Consider the following 26,077-nt stretch of genomic DNA (forward strand, 5'->3'; position numbering starts at 1 on the left):
AGGTGACACTGTTCTAGATATGGCATCATAAATACAAACTCTGAGACACAATTGCTAACTAAATTGAACCAACATCACAAAGATGAAGCAGATATATCTTGTTCAGACAACTGGGAAACTGGGAAAGAAAAATACAGAAGCCTGCAACTTGCACATATCCAAGCACTAAGCAGAGGGCTCTAGTAAGAAGTGGCACTCTGTGAAACAGTGAGGTGTACAAATCTTCCTTTCCCAGACAAAGAAAAGGAAGCACAGGGTGGAGGAGGGAAAAGGACATATAAGAAAGAAAAAAGGGTAGGATTGTTGATCATTTAAGCCAATATTTTGCAGCTGTACTACTCCAAAGTTCAAGCAATAATAGTCACTATCTAGGTTTTGCCCTCCCTGACTTCAGGATTTTGACGTAGGGAGCAAAAAGATTTGGGCAGATAAGCTTTGCTTCTGATACATTAATTGACTTGTTGAAATCAGCAGTATTTGATTAAGGAGTCTTTTAAATCTGCTTTTACTAGGCCAGTGTGTTCATCTAATTTCCCCTCTTTCCTGCATTTCATCATAAAAGCCAATTAATTCAGTATCCAGGTGGGATTGGAAAGGGCATTTAATCCACACTTATGTGGAGCCTCATGGAAGAGCTTGGCACGGCAGGGCCTTGTATCTGCAGCTTTAACTTTTTTGTTGATTTGACTTTATAGATTTTAAATGGATGTTTGTTGCTTCTTCAGCTTTTCAGTAAGGAAGTCATCTTGAATTCATTGATGCCATGTCATTATAGCCATAATTATAAAATGTCTTGACTCTTTTTGGGCAGTGTGAAAGGATCAATAGAGTATAAGATACCTGAAGATCCTCTTCTGGGTCACCATTTATTTCTGTTTCTATCCATGCTCTCCACCTCCAGACCTCAATTACTAGATGTGCTGCTGGAGATATGAGGAGGAAGGGTCCTGACATACAGGAAATGTAGTGACAATGCTTGTGATTGTCAAAAGGACTGGTTAAGAGAGATTATTTTCATTGGTTGCTGAAAAGCAGAGGAGCCATTCTGTGGATTTTCTTTATATTAATAATATTGACATAAAGCAGGAACCTTACTGAAGATGAGATGGCCCATCATAATCCAAATTGTGGGTTCTTGCACAAAAACACTGCTTGTACACAAAACTTCAGGTCTTCAAAAGGTTTTATACATTGATGAGTTTGCAGTGAAATGGGAACTAAATTGAAGAATCCTTCTTTGAGTGATTACTATTTTATTAAATGTAGGAGAGATTCACTAAGCAATTACTTTTAACTCATAGCATTCAGATCAACATGTAAAGTTTGTCAAAAGCCAATTATATTAAACTCTGGGGTTTGGGTTCAAACTTGCATAACTTTATTAAATCTCCCTTACAACTTTGCCATGCTCAAAGCCAAGTTTTAACTTCCATTTTCCTCATTCTTTCCACATGCACTTGATTTTTACTGGATAAATTTCTTAGGAATAAAATTTGATAGCCTCTGCGTGAGAATGAGGAAGATGATCAGTGGAGCAGTGTACTAATGGGCAGGGATCCTGCACAGACTTCTGTATAAGATTGGAATCCAGTTCTTCATTTGAAAGATGTGATTCCGTGAAAGAGAGGTTTTCCCACCATATTGGAAAGTGAGAGTGGAAGGTCTTAGTGCCTTTGCCACCTTGTACAACCAGAATAATGCAGCCTTTACTGGATTATTCCATCTCCAGTAAAACCTCCTCCCCCTCCAAATTTTCAGGGTAAAAGCTGAGATTTTAATATGCAGAAGTAAAGCTGTTCAAAAATAGAATTTTCCTCTTGTGGGAGATTTCAGACTTCCAACATTATTTTCTGCTTTAAAATCAGAATATGAGTTAAAGCAGAGGGCATTCAATCCAATTTTGTCTCAAGTTTCAAATTAAAATGGAAAAAAATGTGCACCTTAAGTAAAATAAATTAGTATTTGAAACGTTTGGGCAAATGTTTCAAATTATGGGTAAGATTTTGTGTGTATTTTGTGTAGGTTACATTTTTTTTTTCTTCACTTTGATTGTTTGAGAGGGCCCAAAGGTAACTCAAAATCACAGTTCCCTGCTGCCACATCTTTGAAATTCTATTTTACATCATAAACAGCCAGTCCAATTTTTCAATCAGCTTTATGCTGAAATCGATGCTATAGGAATCAAAATTTTGAATGTCCTAACTTGTGCTCAGTTAATATTTGACACATTTTCTTTCATTCCCATGCCTTTTTCCATTAATTTTCTTGTTGAAATTATCTGGTAAGGGGAGTGACTCTAAAATACAACAGGAGTTTTATGTAAACTGCAAATGATATCCACAAAGCACAAACCTTGAATTAAAGGGTGAAACTCCACTGAAGTCAATGGAGCTTTAACAGTTGGCACCAACAGAAAATTTGTCCCATGGAGTGCAGTTGCATTGTCGCATCTTGAATGTGTTCTTCATTCTCATGGTAGACTTTACTAAAGGAGTCTCTTTTCAAGCACTTACACATTTATTATTTTCAAAGTCCATTCCTCAGAGAGGTCAAAAGCTCTTCTTGTCACCATAGGGAACCCATGGGAATTTCGTGATTCGGAAGCACGGCAGGTATCCAACTGTGTTAAAATGTTAATACATTTTCTTTCTTCATTTTCTAAAATATGCTTTGATTTTGTCATGACTCAAAAGTGGTGGAATCTAATTAGTTTTTTGATTGGAAGGAAAAACATTCCAGCAGGAAAAATGTCACATTAAAATCGGATTACTTCCAAGTACTCTGTAAATGAAATTCCTCTAACAAGAAGGTATTATCCCTGATTGCTTTGCATCACTTGTGTGATGCTGTAATACCATTTTTATACTGTACTTCTAGCATTTTTTTGGTATCATCTATGCAGAAAATATATTGCAGATCTCCAGTAAAAGCCTTTTTTTTTTTTTTTCCTGCTTGGCTGTACAGTAAAACTGGAGTTCTTTCCCTGTTTGTGTTGATATTTTCCTGTCAGTGCAGAGAACAGTATAGTTATTTATTATTTCAGAGCCCCAAGTTCCAAACAAGAGCTCGCTGTGCAAACCCACTGTGTTGTGGGACTCCACCGCTGATAACAACCCCTGCCTGAAAAGCTTTTTTGGCTATGGCCTTGCTCCTGAAACCTGAAGCTCCTTGTTTGGCCTGTGGGCAGGTTAAAGACCCGGGGCTTCACACACAGAGTGAAGAATGGGGGAAGGGTGCTTCACTGCCTGGCCTGAGTAAACTGAGAGTCCCAGGGATTAAATCTCTTGCCCCAGATCACAGAGAAAATCTGTAAATGACCATGAGGTGGAAACCAGACATTCTGCATGGCCCCCTCAGCCTCTGACCTATCTGTCCATCCTCCCTGGTGTCATGTTGGCCTCCAGCGCAGAAACTTCTACCCAAGGAATTTTCCATTTAGTTCTGCTGCTGATGAGTTTCTTTCTCACCAATAGGTGGAAACTGACAGCCCGGTTTCTCAGGTGACACAAGGAACGGTTCTGCCATCCCAAATGAGGCAGGAAAAACATCACGCAGAACAAGGAATTTTCCATAAGAAACTACCATAGCAACTGAAAAAGACGTTGAAGCACATTACACTTTCTCAGCTTGTTGCAACCTTGTGCTTTGATGTAACAGGACATCTGAAAAGTGAAGACTTGGGGTTTTGATTTTTTTTTTTTTTTTCCTTTTCCTCACTTAATTCTTTGGCCAGGAGAGTGATTGCTTTAACTGGTACTGCTTGATCATAATGAATTTATTGCAAAATTGTGTTAACCTTTCCACATCCGCCTCCAAAGCCTGTGCCAGAGCCTGTGTTCTGGCATGCATTGTCATGCTAGAGCTGGGGAGGGTGAGGGAACTACATCTGCAAACCTCCATAAGAGATCACATGCATTTGAAATTGTGGGATAACTAACCAAATGGGATGCAGAAATATTTTCAACAGGCTGGCAGCTGTGCAATATATAGCATCAAAATAAAGTTCAGTTACTAAGAAGCAGTTATAAATAAGCTAGCAAAAGTTTCTGTGTTTTTTTCCAAGCATGATTGTTTAGTGTAACAAAAAAACCAACCAAGCAAACAAACAAAAAAATCACTGTGCAGAAACAAGTGGCTGTGATGTTGGTTTGGATATGGACAAATTTTTACTTTGCATTTAATTAAAATGCTTTATGAAAATCTTTTTTTGAACTCTGTGCAGGGCAGATGTTTAGCTTGTTCCTGGGCAGCAGTAACAGGCTGTTCAGGATAAAGAAGTGTATATTAACAAGACCTAAAATGCCTAAGCTAGAAATAGGAGAAAATATGATTAGCACTACTAGTAAACTCAGGTTGGAGATTACTTTTCTTTTGAACAACACCAGTTTAGTCATCTTCCTTTTCTTTTTTTCAGAGTTTATACTGCACCCTGCCCATATATGATCTCTGCCTTGTGTCCTTTCTCAAGCCCATCAGCAGTTCACTTCTCACTGGAGACAATAAAATCCATGGTGTGGATGATCCGGATGATCCTCCTCTCCTATATGTCTGCAGATGTGAATTACTGGTTGGAAAGCTGCAGCATATAGCACATTTGATGTATATGTACTGTCTTTTCATTCAAGCCCACAACCTGTCCAGTTTCTGAGGTATTTCTGAGGCAAGGTGTACCTAATTTCTGTGAGACTCCCTGTTTAAGGTTCCCCTCTATGTCAGTGACTAGTCTGTTTTGGGGAAGTTGTATCAGTCTCCTACAGAGCTTGGCTTGAACTAGAAACACTGTACTGGAGCAGGAGTCATTACTGCTGTCCTTAACTAGGGCTTTCAGCAGGGTTTGTATGTGGAAGCACAGTACTTTTTGTGCAGTAGCAGGAATAGTACACATTCTGGAACCACTTGTTCCTAGCTACTGTAGCAAGCTTTCAACTTGGTTAATTACAGGCAAAAATATCTTTAAAAATAGTTGGGAAGAGATTTTTCCAAATGATGATGCTCTTATGCTTAGCTGGAATAGCCCTCACTATGATGCAATTCATCATTTCCCCATATCCACAATTGGCTTTTCAAATGCCTGCTTGGCACTATATGAAGGAAAATCATTCTGGTAGCTCCTGTTCAGAAATCTTTTTTTGTTTACATTTATGAAGGTGTGGAAAGAGAGCTACAGCAAATAGTTTTGAAGTGCTGGTTTGTTAATTCTTGTTTATTTTTATGCAGGATGGTGCATAAGAGACTGTAAACAACATACGGAGTGGAATAAGTAAAGAATTAGGTCACTTAGCTATGAAGCAGACCTCACATTTTCTCTTGTTCCATGTCAAGTCTTTCTGTGTGTGTGTGTCTTAAATTAGGGGATGCTATAGGCTTCTTAACTGCTTTCTTCAGCAGCTTCTCTTTGTGACTGTTAATCTAGAAGGACTCTGCTGAGTTTCCCAGTTTACATGTTGTGAGGGCCAGATTAGCTTAACGGTGTACAAAATATAATTGAAGGCAATTCAATAGAAACATTGTTACAAAGTCTTTTTTTGTGAATGCATTTTTTCCCTCTTTCCAGTTGCTTTTATTTTTTACTGCGTTACAATGCACTTAAACTTCAAGGAGGCCAGAACCTGTGAAAATAAAAGAAAATATTCACTGCAGCCAAATCCATATCTGAAGAGTTTCCACTTGATATTTTGAAATCAAGACAGTGATGGCAGGAATGACTTTGTGCCATTGTTTTCAAAATGCACCAAATAAGAACTTCGGTGAACACAAAACTTTCACTTTGTAATTTCATGACACTGTCCAAAAAGAAAGTAATTTTTTTTTTTTTGGTAAAAAAACCCTCACTATTCTGAACCAGCTAGTTACACATTTCTGACCTTATTTTCTAGATGGGGGAAGCAATGATAAAGTTATGCACTCAACAGAAGCCTTGTAAAAGTTGTTTGCCAAAGCACTGATGATAAATACCTTTTCATCTCTATGCGTTTGGGTTTCAGAAGCAAACGATGTTGCCTCTCTGAAGTTTCTCTGTGAGGAAAAATGCAAATTAGTAGGGGTATTTTTACAGTTAGAGCCTGTTATATTCTTGAAACATGTGGCTGAATGACCATTCTCCTACTGAAGAAAATGTTACAAGAATAAATGTGAGAGAAGCAATAGTGAAAGCAGCACACTGGCCTGGAAGTTAGTTGAGAGTTGGACTTGGAAAACACTGGAAAACCTAGTCGATAAATCTTGAAATTGGTGGATAAGTAATTATGTTAGCTTCCAACCCTTCTGTGTCTCCTTAACATTCTGACAAGAAGGGCAGACTAGAAGCAGAGTCCTGGAAATTGCCTAAGGACCATCTTGTGGATGTTGGAGTACCCAAAGGGAAAGCAGCCCAGCAGCTCCTGTAATTCCTGGCTAAAAGCAGGTCTGTACTTGCTCTCCTGCTGGTGGTCTTGCAGGAGGCAGCAGTTAATCAACACTCCTTGTAAAGTGGTTTGTTAATAATGTACCCTGTTGACATCTTGTCTGTATGGCTAACAGTAATGCTTTGTGTACCTCAATATTTTAGTTAAGTGCAGATGGCATGCATATCAACAAGCAACACCCGCTTCTTTCTCTACAAGTGCCACTTCTGAGAAATTTGAGACAAAAATCCAGCTGTTTCAGTTACAACAATGAAAATGATGGCAATTTTTAATATTTTCTTTACTGATAAGCACATGGAGCATTCTGCTATTACAGTTTAACAAATGTAGCAGCATTTGTGTTGATTACTGCTGCCAAAAATTATTTCCAAGTACATGAGCGTTTAGGCAGCTGGTATTTATTGTGCTGGAAGAGACCTTGAACTCCAGAAGGAAAGGGAGAAAACCCCTACATTTTGCCTGTCTTTGTTCTGTGCAGACTACAGTTTCTGTAAAAATCATGGTGTACAGTAGTTGGCACACAACAGTGTTGCTTTTTACAAGCAACAGCCATATAGATGCTAGGAAAGAGGAGAACTTTTCTGGTCCATGCATTTTTGGTTTCTTGCAGAGACTGACAGAACATTTGCATTCATTTCAGTCTAAAACAATTATTAAAGAAGATTCAACTCTAAGTACTTTCCAAATATGAAGGGAGCAGGGGAGAAAGGTGACTATGATTTATGATGACATCTATTAAGCCTTTACAGAATATCATACATGTGAACTAGGTAGCACCATAAAATTAATCGGTACTAATTGGTGAGAGTTGCCAACTCAGTCTGCTTATGAGTGTAACATTCTTCTTTAAGTCATGTTCATTATACTGACATCGTATGTCAGACTCTGAATAAAGTTCATTCAGCCATCTCTGCAGTTCTTCTTCTTGTTTGCCCTGCTGTGTGTGTGTGCTGCCATCAGCAAGAGTTCATGTCTTGGCAAAGACTGAGTCTGTGTGTTTTGGGAAAGACATGTCTCTGGTATCTGCCCAGTGGCCACTTCTCCAGCAATGCTGGGGCTGTGGGAGGGCATCCTTCCAACTGGATCATGCCTGGCATTTTCCTCTTTCTTGGAAACTAACAGGAACAAAATGTTCAAAGCTCTTTCTTCTTCCCTTTCCTCCTCTTTTTTTTTTCTTCTTTTTTTTTTCTTCTCTTTTTTTTTCCACTTTTATTTTCTTTTTATTTCCCCCCCCTACCCTCCTTCCCTTCCCTCTTTCTGTCTTTCACTTCCATGCCTCAGAAGGCTGTAACTGGGTTCCTTATTGTGTGATAAATCATCTTGCCTCACTTGGGCAGCTCCGGTTCCTTAGTGACAGCTGGTTGGCTCAGCAACTGTAATTATCAAGTCTGAACCAAGATGCTTTTAGGTACTGAAAGCATTTTGGCAGAGACTGTATTTGTCCTTAACGTTTTTGTGAGCCCCAGCTTTAAAAGATCCCATTCAGTGGTTGGTTGTGTTGTCACTGTTGTAGATGGGGTTCTAACAGTTCATTATCACAGTGGAGCCTGTGCAAAACTGTTGTTACAAAGCAGTACAGGACTTTGTTTTTCATTAGCTGCTGACATATGTAATTAATGCTTGATTAGTGTATCTGTGTTCATTCTCTTTCTCTAAAGTTTCTTTTATATGTGGGGGGGATTTATATGTGACAGTGAAAATTTATGAAGTCCTTATTTAAAGAGATGTCTGAAGGGAACTTTGCTGAGAAACCAACCTGTGGTGGTTGTCTGTGGTGGAACCAAGGCACACTCTGCTTCTACTTCAAACCTACATCTGTTTGTACTTACTGGCTGGACAGATGAGCTATGTACTGTCTGCATGACTTAGTGTCTAGCTGTCTGCAGCCATGGGGGTGTACAGAGCATGGCATTGCCTCTCATCCACCACAAGGGAAAGTGACCCTCACCTGTATGTCATGCAGATTGACTGAAAGGGGCTGTCTGTAGTTGTGACTTTTACTCCCTCACCAAACTTGTTTTAGCAAAGAAGGAAGACTCCTTATACAGTCCAGAGCTCAAGTAAGTGGAAGGAGATTTCTCATATTGTATGCTAAATCTGTTAACTAGGTATGTTAGTTTTCATGTTACATGAAAATAACATGCTGATCCTGGAGGGGAGAAGAGAAAATACATGACATTTTATGCAAGGAACAAGATCTGGGAAAGTTCTACTATTCCCATTGTCAAACCACAGCTTTTCTTTTCTCACTGTATCCATGGGGCAGGTTCAGTTTTCGATCAGGACTATTAGAATAGACAATAGAACATTAGAATAGACTTTACAGGACTTGCAGTGTTCTCAAAACCTTCCGGGCTGTAGTTTAGAGATGTAGTACAGAGCAGTTCCAGGTGGGAGCACCACCATTTTCTGAAGCAAAGCTCAATGCAGGGGGCATGACAGAGTCTCATTTCCATCTCTCCCTAGGATTTGGGGAGGTTGTCAGACCATGCAGAATTATGAGAAGTCACCCAGTCTGTAGGAACCTTACGATATTTACACACAGAATAATTTGTGTTGCTATCATACAGCAAACACATGTGTTATGGTCTTAGTCCTTTGGAAGATGCAGGACTGAAGAACCAGGTAGGCAGAGGAGTTCATGTGTCATCTACTATAAGCAGAGATTTTTAAGCTTGAAAAATGAAGCATGTGGTACCTTCATGTGGAAACAGAGAATTTTTTCCAGTGCATGTGCAACAAGACAAAAGAAAACTCAATTTTATTGTTTTCAGTTGTTTAGGATCTGATGTTGACAAACCCTCAGCACATTGTCTTGCAAATCCTTTGTGACTTTATTTGGATAATCTCTAAATGAGAACGAACTGGACTTTCGTTTGAGGCTAGTACTATCTTGTAATCTTCTGACTGTTTTGTGGCTGCTGTAGAGGTATCTGTGACAGCCAAGAAGTAAAGAATGAATTTTTCTGGGTGTACCTTGCATGCATATACTGCCAGTTACAGCTGACATTCTGAAATTTTAACAGGGACCAAGGGGAAAATGCCATATGGGGACATCTGCCTCTTCAGGTGGTCTGTCCTAGCAAAGAGGTGTGGCAGCCTGTTAGTGAAACAGAAGCAGAGTGACAAATGCCTCACCACAGAATGATGTAAAAATGCTGACTGGCAGCACATCTGTAGAAAGAAATAACTCTTTTCCAGGTCCCTTCAGCTTTTGTGATGTTTTTGCTCATCTCTCCTGTTGCATGGGGCTTTGGGGGGCTACCGTGGTTAGTGCTAACTCCTACGTCCTCGGAGGGCTGAGGTTCTTTCCCATTCAGTGTACAGGGGGAATTAAGACATGTTTTTTCTCCTTCTTGCTGAGTTTGTTTCTCAGTGGATAATCCAGGTACCTGATCAAAGGGCTAGGAATGTTTCCTCTTTTGATTGTTTGCAATGACCAATGTTTTTATTTGTCTTTTGTGGGTTCTTCTGTGAAATAACCAAAAGCAGAACTTTTCTCTGCTTTTAAAGGTCACTTAGAGCAAAATCTAGGAAAGGAGGCAGTACACACAGAAGCACAGGGGCAGCTACCCATGTAGCAGCAAAGCCTTAACCATGTGCACTTAGAGAACTGGCAGAGACTGAACTTTCATCTAGGGGAAGAGTTTACCTCAGTTGTCTTAAGGAAAGCAAAATATAGTCATGCATTAGATTCAGCTTTCCCTGTGGAAAGCCACACACAGTGTGCTGCAGTCTGATAGAACTCTAAAAGGTCCTCTGAAGGACGACAAAATTTATTAGGAAAAGGGTAATTAATACACTTAAAAGTGATATATAAAAGACTGGGTTCTGTCATGCTGCTATGATGTTTTCTTTGTTGTTCTCGTTTCTTTCCATGCACAAAGAGCTGCAGCAAGGCAAACCTACCCAGGGCAAACCCACCCATCTAACATGGCAGATCTAACATGGCTATGCTAACTTTTAGTAAAATAGTTTAGTAAAAGGTAAAACTTAATTATGTGCTTAACTTTTATATAAGGGGATAGAATTTGAGACTGTGAGCTAAGCACGTGGTTTATTCCATCAAGGGCTGGAAAACTTCATTTACTTTTGATACAGCCACCAGTAAACCCCTTTTGTTCTCCTTTATATCAAAATAAAAATTATGTCCTTTTCCTTTTAAAATGAGAATAAAAAAAGCAAAGCAGAGAAACCTATGTCAAAAATAGGGCTTTCATTGTCACCTTTATGCTGACTTAGGCCAAGATTCAATATACCTCAGTCTCTGATTGTATGATGCTTCTTTCAGGTTCTGCTTCTCAGACTGGCATTCTGGAATACTTTTCAGACTGTATGTATTAATGAAAACAAAGATAGAAAAGAGTTAATACTTTGAAGACAGTGTTAGACATTCTCCCTTGCAAGAATCTATTATAAGAGATATGCTACATGGTGCTTCCTCATCCTTTGCTGAGTGCTTCTACTTCTGCAGCACAGAAGACCTCTCAAGATAATACCATGCAGAGGGAAAGGATTTCCTGGTCTGTACTAATAGAAGGGGGCTGGGGGTGGGTGGTGAGATCTTTGTCTCAAGCTATCTTAAACACAGAAGATGGACCAGATTTACCACCATGAAATAGCTCTAAAGAACTTTTATACAGCATCTAACACACAATATTCTGTAAGTTTTATAGTCATTAATCTTTTGGAAGAATTTTGTTGATATTAGCGTTTACAAATTAAGTATATATGCATCTGTGAAGACAACGTTTGGTCTGAATTCTAGCATAGTTTTCTGCTTAAAGCTGGTTTACCATACTGTGCTGAAAAGCTGTTAGTAGACAGGAAGCAACACAGAAAGGCAACGGAGTAATTAATGTCTGCTATTTATTCTGAACAGAGAGCACCAAATTTCTCTTAATATATCTCGACAGTTGTAGCACATAATTGATCAAATCTATATTTAATGCATATTTATAATTGAAATAATTGTTTAAAAGTCCAGGTTGTTAAGGCTTGAAGGCATTCTGTACCTTTATTTTTGAATGCAAGGGCAAATTCATGCCTGGAAAAGCTGTCAACTTCATTATTCTTGTTTTTCTGAAAGGTGAACTTAGCTCTTAAGACTCATGCATTTAAAACAATTATAACATTATTATAATTTGTTATTAAGTAGTTATTAGTTGATTATAAGGAAGTAACCAAATACAGCAATATGCCCATCTGTAGCCAAGGTGAGAGGATCTTGGTCAACTAAAGCAAATCAATTACCGTAACAAAAAAGTACTAAAAAAGGCCTCACCAGAAATCAAGTATTAAGCCCAGAAGACGGTAAACACTTGAGTTACAGCCAAACAAGAGCCACACCAGCAACAGCAATATTAATGTGCAGTGGTTAAGAGCTATGGTGACTCTGTCACTTCCGGTAAGAGGAGGAGGACTGCACATCCTACCAGAAGTTGCAGCAGTATGTCACAAAGAGAAGTCTAATTCTCAGCCAGGACAACAGAAACTCTGGGGGGCTAAAGTATAGATCCTATGAGGATTTAAGTTGTAAACAAAGCAATTGAAAGGTCAAACTGCAGCAATCATGGATTTATTTGATTTATTATCAGATGTAGCTCTTGACAGCTAGGAAATCCCTGGGAATTATGCCATTTCACTGAGTGCTTACATGTTTGCCTTTCATAAATGCCTCCAGTTCTTGCAGAAAGACCACTGCCTTTGTGACTTGCTTGAAATGCCCCCTCAAGGCATACTTGCAGTCTGATGCATGTGAAAAATCTGGCAAATCACTGGTGGCCACTCAGGGATAACTGTTTTACAGCTGTTGAATTAAGCTTTTCTTTTTGAAAGAAATACAATTCAAAGTGAATCCATAAGCTTTAGTTGTACAGACAACGTGACAAAGCCCAAGTTCCTTTCTGATTTAATTCTTCTGTGGTTCCTCCATACTCTATTTGCTATAGCCTGTACCACCATCTTTCATTTAGAGGATACCTCAGGAGCAAGTTTTTTGTTGCCTTATTTTTCTTCTGCTGAAGTGGTAGCTGTGAACTATATATACTATAACTACATATAGTATTTAACTATATATATACATACTTTTTTTGTTTGAGCCAATAGCTCTGCACAAAAGTACATGAGAATAAAAAGTATTTCATGTAGTATGGGATAGATACATCTAGTAATCAGAAATATATTCTCAGAACTCAGCTTACCTATTTCTGTATTAAGGCAACACTGACAAGTTAAAAAGAAAAAACAAACAAACAATCAATCAAACAAAAAAAAAACAAAAAACAAAAAAAAGTGGTTACTATTGGCTTTTGTTGCCATGTCAGAGAGTGCATATCTTGTTGTGCCAAAATTTATATTCTGGCAATAGCTACTGCAGAGTCTGTTGGACATTGGGTTAGGCTTGCTGCATGAAATTCATAAAGATTTTGCATCCTCCTGCTACAGCATTCTCTGCAAAATTCTACCCTTCCTTTCATGTGAATGACAAATGCTGTATGAATTTACTATACTATCTGAACAGTCACTCAGCCATTTCACCTGTGTTTTCTACCAAGATCTTGGAAATAATTAAGTCTTGATAACTGCAAGAGAAATGATGGGAGAAGAAATGAAGAAATTTGCATATTGTCTTTCAGTCATGTCACGTAGAACCATAGAATTCTAGAACAGTTTGGGTTGGAAGGGACCTTAAAGATCATCTAGTTCCAGTGCCCCTGCCATGGGCAGGGACACCTTCCGGTATTCCATGAAAGCCTCATTCATCCTGGCCTTGAACACTTCCAGTAAGGGGGCATTCATGAGCCCCCTGGGCAACCTGTTCTAGTGTCTCTCCACCCTTACTGTAAAGTCTGTATCTAGTCTGTATCTATCCTCTTCATGCTTAAATCCATTCCCTCTCATCCTTGTAAAAAGTCCCTTCCTGGCCCCATTCAGTTGCTGGAAGGGCACTGTAAGATCTCTCCCCAGAGCCTTCTCAAGGCTGAACAGCCCCAGCTCTCACAGCCTGTTCTCATAGGGGAGGTGCTGCTCCAGCCCTCTGATCATCTTCATGGCACTGTGTTGGACCTGCTCCAGCAGTATGATGTCCTTGTGCTGGGGACATCACAGGCTGAGGCTTCTGTAGCTGTTTTTTCCTGAAGCATCTGTATACATATATATGTTTGCAATGTTATCTTGCCTGTGTACATGGCATCTTGAAGATGCTCATTCTCTTCTCAGAGTCCTGACATAACACATTTCATCAGGACTGTTCCACATATGTGCCACTAGCAAAATTTTGAACAATATCCTATAAATCAGACTCAGCAGATGATTTATGTGGACATGTGACACAATAAAACCTTCTAGTGTTGAAAGTTCAGTGAGTAGTAATGATGGCACAGGTCTGCTCCAGCTCTTACATCCAGCAATGTGTCCATGTTGCAGCCTCTCCATAGGACAGATCTCCACTTTCCTGTTCTCATAAGGCAAATGGGAACATATCTGAAACATACAGCCAACACCTGTGATGATGTAATTGGGAGAAGTGTTAGAGATGGGACACATACATAACACAGAACTACATAAATGGTCTACTTCTTAGGAAACACAGCCTTAAAAGGACTAGTGTGATCTTAGTATGTGCAGAGTATGTGCAGGTAAGGAGATGATTTTATGCTTTTAAAAGGTTGTTGAAAATGTCTCCAGAGGAAAGACATGAAAATGACTGATGAACCAGAGACAGTATTTCCCTGGAAGGAGCTTCCATTTCTTTGCCTTACCAAAGAAAGAAGAAAGAAGAGAGTTGATTATGTGTATTTAATACCAGACATTCAGTGGTTGCTTAGGCTATCAGTTTCCTAAAATCCAAGGTGGGGGGAGATGCAAGCCAGACAAGCTAACAAATGACAGAAAAACAAGTGTGTTTTTTTTATTAATGATGAAAATTGCATATTTGAAAAGGTGAATAGTTCAGTCTTTCAAACCAAGACAGGCACAGCCACCTTCTGGAGGCAGTCTCCTGCCAAGCACCAGTTGTTCAACTCAATACTATGCTCTGTGCTGTGTAGAAGGTCAGCTTAGGTGGTGTAATGATCACATGTGGTGGTAAAATGTTCAGACCTACTGTTTATGAGCAAGGGGAAAACACTGTCACAGCATTTTGCTGTTCAAAATGTGCAGAAACATTTTAATAATTTATACTGCTGAGTGTCCTGCTGTCCTTGACTGGAATCAGTCACATCCAGTTCAGTGAATTTAATGTGGTAGGGTAATTATGAGTTGATTGTTTTTACTGGGATCCACTCCAGAATGTGGCGTGACCCTCTTTGCTTAATCTCATTATCAAAGGCAAGTTACCTTGGGAGTGTAATACCATTCCTGCAGGCAGTGTTTGCAGGATAAGGCTTTGATGCATCATTTCCAGTGTGTTTGTGAGTAAAGTACTTAAACCTTGTTGATTGGATGTCTCAGACCTCAACATGCAAGGAGAGCCCTTTTCTGCAGTTGTGCTCCCTGTTGCCAGCTGATTCCCCACAGTCGTCTGTGGGACCCTCCTGCTTCAATGGGCATAGCTGTGTGGTTACTATTATACACCAGAGCCTCTTTTTAGCATTTGTCCTTGTTTAATATGCTCAGCCTCGATTCATATTTAATGTTTGATTTTTTTGAAGTGTTTTAACTCAACTTAGCTTTCAACTTAATGTAACATACATAAAAGAATCTGACAAGATCTTTTAAACCAGGGATGATGTGCTCTTAAAAGTACAAATATCTTCTCAAAGGCAGTCACCATTTGGAGTCAAAAGGAGGAAAATACATAGCTGCTCTTCAAATGTTTGTATATCTTTGCCTATGAGACAATGTTATTAGACCACTTCTTTCATGTCTTTGGCCAAATTCCACTTTGTCTCTTCAATGTAAATTCAGGATAATCTCTTGGACTTCAACAGAGATAATTTGCTTTATCCTGATATTAATTGAAAACACATTCTGACCTGTATTTTTCAGTGTATCTCCTGCTGAAATCTCCTCCCATTGAAGACTGGGCTGGGACCCTGAGTGTGCTAAATGGATTTTTTCCTTGGTTCATATTTCTGTCACATCATAAGTGTTTGATTTACCTGCATTGTTCTCATATAGAATCTCCACCCTTTTAGTCACATTCACTGTCATTTTTTATTTGTTTAGTAGCTTGGTGCAGCTCAGTAAGCTAACAGGGATATTGCCTTACTGAGTGTGACAAGTTGCAAATAAATTCTACAAAGACCTCTTCTGCAGCTTGCTGTGTTTTGGTTTTGACAGTATGGTTTATAGGATGAATTGTTTATTCAAATGCTTTGTTTATAAAAGAGCACTTAGCAGCAGCTGTAAGTATACTACAGAGAAGTACTTGATATGTTTCTTATTTATTTTTACTCTATTTGTGAAGTCTTCCAGGAACTTAACAAAAACCCTTCATAGTATGAGGATGAACACTGAGGGTATCCTGACTTCAGAACAGAAAGGATGCACACAAAATCCAGAAAGTTGACTGTGTTCACTGCTATGTATTTGGCACCTGTGGAGAAAACCAAGTGAAAAAGTTTCTCTGCTGGAGTTTTGTTGCTGACACCAGTAGGGCAAGATCTCACCCATACTCTCTATTTACGGGCTTTGTGAGCATCTTACGGTGGGGACATTGAGGAGCTGAACTTTGCCTAGAAAGGGAAGAGAGACAGGGATATTGTCAAGAGAGACACAGAGGGACAGAGGAGAATTCTCTACGAGGCAGGGTTGAATGGCAGATTTAGCAGGTGTTAAAGAAGAGTACTCATTTATTAGTAAGTATTTTTTAAAGCAGAGGTCATGGGGGCTGCTGTGCTCAGGTTGTGTGCCATGGCAGCAGTCATCCCTGTGTGTGACTGGTATTAGTAGAGAGAAGCCAGTCCACTTGTGTCTGTGTAGAAAAGGTGTGTTGACTGGATTGTGTGCTTTACATGAAAAAGACAGTGCTAAAAAGGAAATGAAAATACAAAGCAAATTCCTACTGACTGCAGGGCAGCTGCTCGGCTAGCTGGCCAAAGAAAGTGCACTCATATAAATGCACCACCACACTAAAGCTTAATCTTATGCTAGACAAGAGTGAAAAATATTGGTACTTTGCAACCTCATTCCACGTATACTTCATTGTTAATAGAGTGTGTGGCCTCTCCTGGGAGATCTGGCACTGGAGGTGGGGCTGAGCAGCCAACAGCTGTGGAGACAGGAGGAAGATCTGATAGGTCCTCTGTAGCATGAGAAGGTGGCTTTCCTCACTCTGCTCTCAGGGCATGGTGGGCCTGTTTGGATGCTGACCTGGCAGTTTCTGGCAAGTGCCAGTTGGGTCTGATGGAAGCCTATTCATTGGGTGTGCTGCCCACCTGACAGATTCATGATGGGGGCACCTGAAGGCATTTCTTGATCTTCTGTCTTGCTCCAGCATCGGCCTTTCCTTGTATGCATGCACATTGATATGATGCTGTTTACTTCACTGTATTTAGGATTTAAATTGCAGATGGGCTGTGTCCAGGCAGGGTTAAATTTCAGTGCTGGTAAAAGCAGCTAAATGCCCTGAGGTTAAATTCATCAGTAGATGCTGACTGTTTTGTACAATTTCAGCCACACAAGCTGTCGACCCAGTTAAGCTGGCCAGTTAAACTGCCCTTACAGATGCTTCATTTAGCTTGAACATTGCAAATTGGTAATGTATTCTACAAAATTTGTTTCAGGCTTTTAAATATTAAATCTTTCAATGGGAGGTTGTGCTGAAAGGGACGTGTAAAATCAGTTGATCAACAAAGCTCAAGGACTTCAATGTCTGAAACAATTCTGAACAGCAGTTCAACTCAGGCTCTGTCTTTGTCCATCTTTTATTAGTTTTGTTCTTCAGAGGGATGCTGTAAATTATAATTGTGAGAACAAAATTTGTGTCTTTTAAATGTACTGTGTCACAGACAGGAAAATCAGTTGAACAGGCAGTGAAAGAAAGAGCAAGTTGGATTTACTTGAAAGAGGGAACATACTGTTTTCTTGGATTCAGTTAATTTTAAAACTTTTTAGCTTTGGATGAGAGTTCAACTAACGTTCGGTGTACAAAAATAGAAGTGGTGTGAGAAAGGTTTGATTTCTTTTCTGATTCTTTGTCTTTATGTTTTTAAAAAACACAGCACTGACTCTTACATGTGCTTTGCAGCAGTCATCCCAACACAATGATAAATGGATTTTCCCAGGTGACTTTTACTTCCATGTCTTCTTATGCAGCAGATGCTCTCTTCTCCAAATTAACTTGATGTTGTTGGACAAAGCATGGATGGATGACACCTGGGTGGCACTTTGGCTCCTTCTGTGATATGTGTCCCATTCTATAGGCAACCCTGTCTCCATGTAGCTTGGTGCATGGAACCTGTCCTATCCTGGCCTTGCATCTCACTTCTGACCTACTTTTGTCTTCTCTTTACAGTTGTGCAGCACATAAAACGCCACAATATTGTTCTTAAAAGAGAACTGGGAGAAGGAGCCTTTGGCAAAGTCTTTCTGGCAGAATGCTATAACCTCTGTCCTGAGCAGGACAAGATCTTGGTTGCAGTGAAGGTAAAACAATCTAGGATTTCCATTATTAATTCATGCTTGCAAATAATGGTATTAATGATCATATTTGCATATTCCATAGCCCAGTGTGACTGCTCTGACAATGTGGAAAAGTCCATAAGGTAATCAAGTATGAAGTGAAAGTAATAATTGGTCTTCCTGTGAATTATAAAATGAGGGCTGAGTTTTGTAAGGAAAAGTGGCAGGGAGTGGGGTGAGGGTGTGTGGAAATAGACTGTGTCACAAAGGGGCAAAATCTCCTATGATCTATCTAAAATATAATTAGTGAAAAATGTCTAAGTCATTAAAAATACATGTGACCTATATTTGTGTCTAAAATATGGTCTGTTACTACCTAAGAGAATAGGTTATGTATATAATTGCTAGTCAGAGAGAGCCTTTCTTTTTCAGGATTGTGCCATTCTTTCAATCATCCACTGAAATTATCTGGGTGTAGTTTTCATTAATACAGCTGACAGAAGGTTATAACAAACTTACAGATAATACTGTCGTGTGCTGTTAAACACTGGCTGTGTAGAAATCCAGAAGTCATGATAATGTCAGACCTGGAGGAGTGATTCTTGATTGCACAGCTCCAGTGAACTCTCCTGAAATACAGTCCAGAGATGGAGGAAACTACATGAAAACAGTCATAACCTTGGAGTTTTAGTTTTCAAAGTCTCCCTGGCAACAATCTTTTCCTCCATCTGTAGTGTTCTTCCAAAAGCAGAACAAGGTGTTTACCATTTGAAGTATCTTATTAAATGCAGCAGAAATACACATTTGTGGGGATCAGAAAATGATTTTATCTGACCAGTCACAATTAAACAACCATGTGTACATTTTGGATCAAATTATACAGTAAAAGAAGTCAAGTAGATCATCTTTTTGAATTAGTAAACAAGAAATAGAGATTTGGATCTGGCAGGAAGAGAACATTAGATGAGGATGGACTTGTAAACTGTTTTCTTGGTCTGTGAAAAATAACAGACTTTTGGTGTTTGCCAAAATTATAGGCTTTTTGATACTTGGGAGTTGTTCAGTCATGTTGACTGGTGAGAAGAAGGTAAGCCCCAAAAGGGATGTATCATGGACAGGAGAAAGCAAGAGATAGGAGATGACAAAACTAGATCTGAATGAATTTTCTATTGTATTTTGGTGAAGCTAGAGAGGAAATTGCCTTTCCTCTACCACTTCAGGGAACTGCATGATAGCAGAATAAAAGTAATTCCATTCATTTCCTCCCTTTGAAAGTCCTGACCAAATGAAGCCTAGCACTTCTGTTAAATGCTGAACTGCACTCACTCACTGCTGCTTCTTCTCAGTGTAATTCGCAAGGAAGAGCATTCAGACTTTAAAGGGAGAGATGTCTCCATGGATTTAGATGACAAATCTGTCAGTTTTCTGGAACAGTTGTCAAACAATGTTGTGTTGTGGGTTTTGTTGTTTGGTTTTTTTTTTTGTTTTTTTTTTTTTTTTTAACCATATCTACTCTTTGTAGTGTCCTTAATAAGGATCTTGCAAGTAGCTGTGGGAAGAATTCATCTGAGGACAGGTTATGCCCATTATATGTCTGTCAGACTGGTTTTTAAAGATGCAACTCTGCCATTAAAGCACGGATTTTTTGGCAAACTGTGCCACTGGATTGATGCCCATATAGTTGAGGAGTTAATTGCCTGACGCTTCTTGCTTTCACTGTGGTATCAACTGTAGCTCACAGATATCCTTCAGTCCTATTACAGGTCAAGGGATATGACCTCACCAGTTGTACAGAGGCATCTGCAAGACTGTGTCTGAACCCTTACTGCTAGGCACAGAGTTTGGCAGTGAAAATGAGTATTTTGCTTTGTTTTTTTTCAATTTTGCTTATCCCTGTCTTAAAGGAGCAGACCTGGATGTCAGCAGTGAAGGGCAGCTTCTCCTGGCACATCGCAAGGGCTTTAGAAAGCTTCACCTCTTTGGGCAAATCCTCAATGTACCTGTCTCCATGACATAAATTCAGTGAGCCTAGTGGCAATATGTACTTGGTGAAGAGTAAGCTGGTGTCAGGAGCTTTGGGGCAGCAAGGAGTCACAGGCGCACCTGCACAGAGTTGGTGGTCCCTTCTGGATGCCTGTGCCTGATGGTTGCTGGGCAACTGCGTGGTTCATGCCTGTGCCTGATGGTTGCTGGGCAACTGCGTGGTTCACACCTGGTCTGAAGCACCACTCCATCTGATTTGATACACATCCTTCTCTTTTCATCCAGCTGGTATTTGAAATACTTAGTGTTGCTGCAGCAAATTATTTAGAGGCTAAGAGAACCAGAAAAATCTGGGAAGATAGAAAATCAGACTTGGTATAAACATTCCAAAGTTTTTGCTTCTTGGAAGAGGAGAAAGACAGTCTGTTTAAATACATTAAGACCCTCAGTTTTTGTGCAGAGCACTGAGTGTTTGGAAATTATTTCTCTGGCTGAAACCTTGTGAACAGAGATCTTAACCAGAGGTTAAGCTGTTTGTATGTGCATTGTGCAAGCAGGTGAATTTGCACATCAGACTTGTACTCCGTTTGCTGTAGGCACTTTAAGAGAACAGAATGTGGAGGAAGGAAAAGTTACCGTTTCCTTATGGGCTGTTTCATCATGCCACAGTGTTTGGGCCTGGATCAGTACTATCTCTTGATAGAGTTGAATGGTGTAGTCTTGAACTAGTTTAACCTGGCTGGAGGTAGAGATGTGGATGGTTATCAGGGCACAGGTTAGCAGCTGTCTCTAACTGCTCTGAGAGGGTGGGGGAGGAGTCACCTTGTGCTGCTCCAGGGTTGTGCTCAGCTAGCAGACTGCTGTGTGCATGAGGTGAAAAAAATTTCCATGGCACCTACAGAGGAAAGCCAAAGGTTTCCAACTCTTCAGGTCCTCAGATCAGAAAATGGTCAATGCCTGATTAATTTCTGGAGAATATATACCACACAGCTCTTGTGTGGTGATGAGAAGCAGTAGAAAGGATTTCATAACAGACATCTAAACAGTATAAAGGACAGTTTTCATGAGAATTTCATTACTATGTCATATGAATGCTGGTGAGAGCCACATTGCCCTGCTCTTGCTCTGACTCACCTGTGAATGCTGCTCTGCAGTGTCAAGATAGACTAAGGAGCTGACATTTTGCTCTCACTACAGAGCACAGGTCTGCAGAGACCAAATGGTATGTGGATACCTGGACAAGAACTTTGTAGGAGAATAATCATGGAGTGGTGGTATGACTGTCACAAGGATGAACTCAGCAGATGTGGAAATCCTGTAATAACCAGTGGGCACCTATGCTGCCCAAGAGATTATGTCCCTGCTTAACTACTGACCAGTTATTGAAAAGTACATGTGGTTGTATCTATTCCTACTTGCAGAAAAACTCCCATCAGCTGGTGACAGTGCTTTGTATGCAGAGCTTTGGCATGCTTGTCAGTAATGATAATAGTAATTAATATTTCCTTTTCTCTCTTATTGCTCTTATGGTTTTAGTTTAGTTTAGTTTAGTTTTGTTTTTCTCATGCACTGAGAACAAGCTAAATGCATTAGTCAATGTCATTTCTATGTAAATTTTACATACCTTTTTTTTTTTTTTCTCTTTCCAGTCTCCTCTTTTCATAACTATGTCAGTGGTACCCCCATGCACTGTGTCTACTCTGTGCAGTGTAAGAAATAATTAAAGGTTTTTTTACAGTGGTGGCTGACACAAATTCAAGTTATCCCTTGGTAGTGGAAACCCTGCATGAGTTTTACCTGGGTTTTAGACTGCTCTACATTTTGCTGTTTGACAGAAAATGTGAAATTGCCATGGCAACTGCTCTGTCATATGATAATGTTGCTGTTTCTGTGAGATAAAAAGCATTTTCTGAAATATAGAATATGCTATCCTCACAGGGCAGAGCTGACAGTATTTTTACTGTTTTTCCAGGGAAAAGTGTATCAGTCTATGCTCTACCCTGTCAATTTTTGCAGGTTACTGTTGTGTAAAAATGGAGTTTGTAGGAATAATTTTTCTAATCCTGCTGTTGAGAAGAATTAGAGTCCATTTGCTTTGCACATGAAAACACCACATGAAACTCAACTGACAGCAGAATTCTTCTCAATGATTTCATTATATAGCATTGATTGGACCGTGGCTCCAATGAGCCTGTATCATTTTAAAGCATCACCTTACAGCCCAGAAGTGTTGGAAGACATTTTCATTTTAGTCCTCACATGGTTCAGATGTGATTGTATGGGCACCATAGCGGGCAGCCAATTTGATATCCACCTTAGGTGCTAGAGCTGTGCATAGTAATATCATGAAGTTTTTCAAGACCTGTTGTTGCTGTTTCACAAGTAACATGAGTGCTTTCTCCAACAGTTGTGTTTTAGTCCGTTCTTCACACATGCCTATGTATAATGCTAGAAAAGTGGACAGAATTATCTTTGTTAAAGAAAAAGCTTGAACAAATTATGACTACTGCAACTAAAAACTGAATTTGCTGGCAGAATGATAGCACAATATCTACTTGTTCTGTGCCAGTTCTCATGAGTGTGGTTGGTGTCATGTTCTGTATATGAAGTCAGGGTAGAAAATAAAGTGACAAGATGGCGATGGAAAAGCATATTTAGTTAAAACAATATCACTACTCATTTTCCTTTGTATTAAGTCTAGATGTAGTTAAACTCCAGAGGGGAAGAGATCAGACATTGGTTTCTAAGAATAGTAACGTGTGTGAACATTACAGTTTCAAAAATACTGTGTGAATTAGTATAGTGCAATCACTTTACCTTGTGAAGGCAGAGCCTAATAATGGTTTCTTGTCAATCAGAGTTATTCCTCATTTAACTGGTGTCAGAATTTGCCATTTTTTAAAAAATTCTTTTCCCCCACCCCCTTCTTGTTCTTGTTCTTCTTGTTGATAAAAGCGTTTCCTTGCTCAGAAAATTTAGTTTTTACAAAAACTATAAATGGCTACCTGTGGCAGTTTAGGTAGCATTATTTCATTACACAGGATTTAAGCCTGATCTAGTGTTGATATATTTCTTTCAAAATGAAAATATGCAGGAGTTCAGAGCTATATAAACAAAAGGAGATGAGAAAAACTGGCACCCCAGAATTCTGATTCGCATCTACTTCCTCTCTGTCTACCAATTTAGAATTGATCCTCCAGTTATTTATACATGTGCTTAATCTTAGACATGTGAGTAGCTTTACTGATTTTCAAGGGAATTCCTATCTAAAGACTCAGATTGTAGATTCTGGTCCAGGGATGTAGTCTTATATAAGTGTACCTAGCAGACAGCACACTACAGGAGCAGCATCAACAACTGCAAGATTACTGATACAGGAATAATGCTTCCATGTTCTTGCTAAGTATTTTAAACAAGAGGAGCTTTATTTTAAAGAACCTATGACAAAAGTAGGTACCAACAGGATACCAAGGTTTACCTGCATTCAAACCTAAAGATATGAGCCAGCTGTGTACAAGTGTATTTTTTTAATTAGATAAATTTATTTTTTCTGTGTTTGGAAAACATTTGGCACAGTAAGATCACAAGTATTCCTACATCCCCTTACAAGAAAAGTCATTGTTTAGGATGATGTGTGGCAGGAGAATGAAAATTGTACTATTGTTATTTAATTGCATTTAAACATAGCATCTGTACATCTAGAATAGTAGTATGAAAGTACTTCCTCCATCCATTATGCAGTAGTGTCTTTTTCTTACCATTACAGTGCCATGCCACATGTTCACAGCCTTCTGCAGGCACCTTTCTTTACTTACATTTTTGTCTTTTCCAACAGACACTGAAGGATGCCAGTGACAATGCCCGGAAGGATTTCCACCGTGAAGCAGAGCTGCTAACTAACCTGCAACATGAGCACATTGTCAAGTTTTATGGTGTCTGTGTCGAGGGTGATCCACTCATCATGGTCTTTGAGTATATGAAGCATGGAGATCTTAACAAATTCCTCAGGTAAATCCACAAACACATACTATGCTGAGCCAGAAGTGGGAAAAGAAGGTAGGTGTTGCTGATACTGAATGTTCGATTAACTAATGCCACTGGAAAATGCTGACACCTGCAGCGCAAATTTGTGTAACTGTTACCTTCTATATTGGCATATTGTTTCTTTGCCTATTTGGAAGTATCAAATCAAGACATATGCTTTGCAGCAAAGGAACGGGAAGCAAAGAAATACTGTTTTGATTATATTTCAGTGTATTCTGAGACATTTGGTTATAAATCTTACATTAGAAATAATTTTCTTTCAGGTTTTCTGGTAGCACTTAGGAAAATCCCACTCAACACCTATTGCTATTTGTAGGTGTCTAAGAGCTTTTGAAATCTAATCCCTTTTCTCTTCCCTCCTCTCAGTGTTTTGGAAAGACTGCCATTAATCTGAAGCAAGAAAAATGTGAACTGTGGAAACTTCAGTGCAATGGAAAATTCTACATCTTGGGGTCCAGATTAAGGCATTATTTCATAAAGCTGTTCACGAATGTGCATCAAAGATTGAAACTGAGCAATAAAGCAGTCCTAAATAAGTAGATGATACCTAAGGTTCACAGTAATAGGTCACTCATGAACTAGGAAGCTATGGACAGTGGCCTTGCATATGTGCCATTTCCACTAGGCTGCACTCATTGACATAAAAATGAACAATTAAGAGACAGCTTTGGCTCCCGTGGAGGGAAAAAAACCCACACATTTGCATAAGAGATTGTTCTTTCAAGGTCTTCTGTGTCATTTTCCTCAAATGTTACCACAAAGGCATTTCAGAGTACTGAGGTCTGTACTACTGAAGATAACTAGGGGTATGACCATTTTGGAAAGATATCTGTGACAAATCAATCAAACCTGATGTTCCTTTGAATGAGTATATCTTTTCTATCTGACTCAAATGGCTAATAACTGCTATTGTCACTATTTAAGTGTTTTTGACAGCCTATGTGAAATGAGTTTACTGTCTTTCTAATGTCTACTGAACAAATAGCAGCACCATAAAAGCAAATTACATCAACTAGCTTCCTCTGTTATTGGCAGGGCTGCCAGCTTTGGCAGGGAGGCTGGGATCTGAACTGGCAATGCAGAGCAAACACTAGCACTTTTCCCAGACTGTCTCTCTGGCAGAGGATATAAGTATATTGTCCAAGTCATGTTGGGGCATTTACATTTCCCTTCTTGGATCTCTGCCATAGATCAGGAAAGAACTGCAGTTTTCTAAGATTCCATCCCTGTACTTTTCCAGAACATTGACTTTCCATTGGAAGAAGCCAGATTCTCAGCTGATAGGAAGTAATTCCTTATTTCATACTTGATTATTTGATTCTTTTTGATTGGCCTTTTCTTACATTAACTTTGAATTTGAATTACTGTGCAGAAAGGTAGTTGAGCAGACTATATATTTCCTGCATGAGGTTGTTTCTCTTTTTAGTTATTAATCAGCTCTTGTCTTTAGAACATAAAATGATTATTCTGGGACAAGCTGTTAAACTTAAACTCCAGGTTGTCATTCCTCTCACATTTGCTGCAGCTTGTGCTGCAGATCAGTTTAGTTGTAAGACGGTTCTCACAGTGTATTTCTTACCCTGCAGCGCCACTAAAGGCTGTTGGGGGAACAGGAATACAAAATTTAACCCAAATGAGCCTTACTGTCTGTGTACAGCCTGCTTCAGATCTCAGACTGCAGCCTCAGCCTGCCTTGTGCTTGTTCTGGCTCATGGAGGCTAATGTGGATCCAAATAAATCTCTGCAGTATTCCTGGCTGTTGCAGACCCTAAGGAGCATTTCATTTACAGCCAATGCCAAGAAGATAAGCAAGGTGGATGGGGTGTTAAGAATAATCCAAAAGTTTCGTTAGATATAGACCATGTCCTCAAGGAAGCTAATGAAAGATGGAGAGTCCTCTAAATTAGCAATTCAGAGCCTCATGTCTGAGAGCAGTCATTAAAAAAAATAAAAATCCATTCACTGGAAAGTTACAGTGCTCTTCAATAGCAATTTTCCTGACAGCCTTACTTGGATATTTGATACCCTCCTCTTTTTTACCCCTCCAATGCAGACTTCCTGCCTGTATGTACTCTGTG

The 26,077-nt window shown here is 39.4% G+C and overlaps 1 protein-coding gene across 4 annotated transcripts in view; it reads left to right on the plus strand.

Annotated features, from left to right (window-relative positions):
• Window positions 1-26,077, plus strand: part of NTRK2 (neurotrophic receptor tyrosine kinase 2) — a 222,050-nt gene that overhangs the window by 153,297 nt on the left and 42,676 nt on the right. For 2 of the 4 annotated variants that reach the window (XM_054178966.1, XM_054178959.1), the window contains 2 exons: window positions 17,866-17,996; window positions 23,791-23,963. In XM_054178966.1, coding sequence (XP_054034941.1) covers window positions 17,866-17,996; window positions 23,791-23,963 — 304 coding nt within the window. Of the gene's footprint in view, window positions 1-3,473; window positions 4,032-4,414; window positions 5,438-17,865; window positions 17,997-23,790; window positions 23,964-26,077 lie in introns of those variants that run through there. The other 2 variants (XM_054178961.1, XM_054178960.1) reach the window with 2 other exon arrangements.

The sequence above is a fragment of the Dryobates pubescens genome, chromosome Z (assembly GCF_014839835.1).
Source record: "Dryobates pubescens isolate bDryPub1 chromosome Z, bDryPub1.pri, whole genome shotgun sequence".
Classification (NCBI taxonomy): Eukaryota; Metazoa; Chordata; class Aves; order Piciformes; family Picidae; genus Dryobates; species Dryobates pubescens.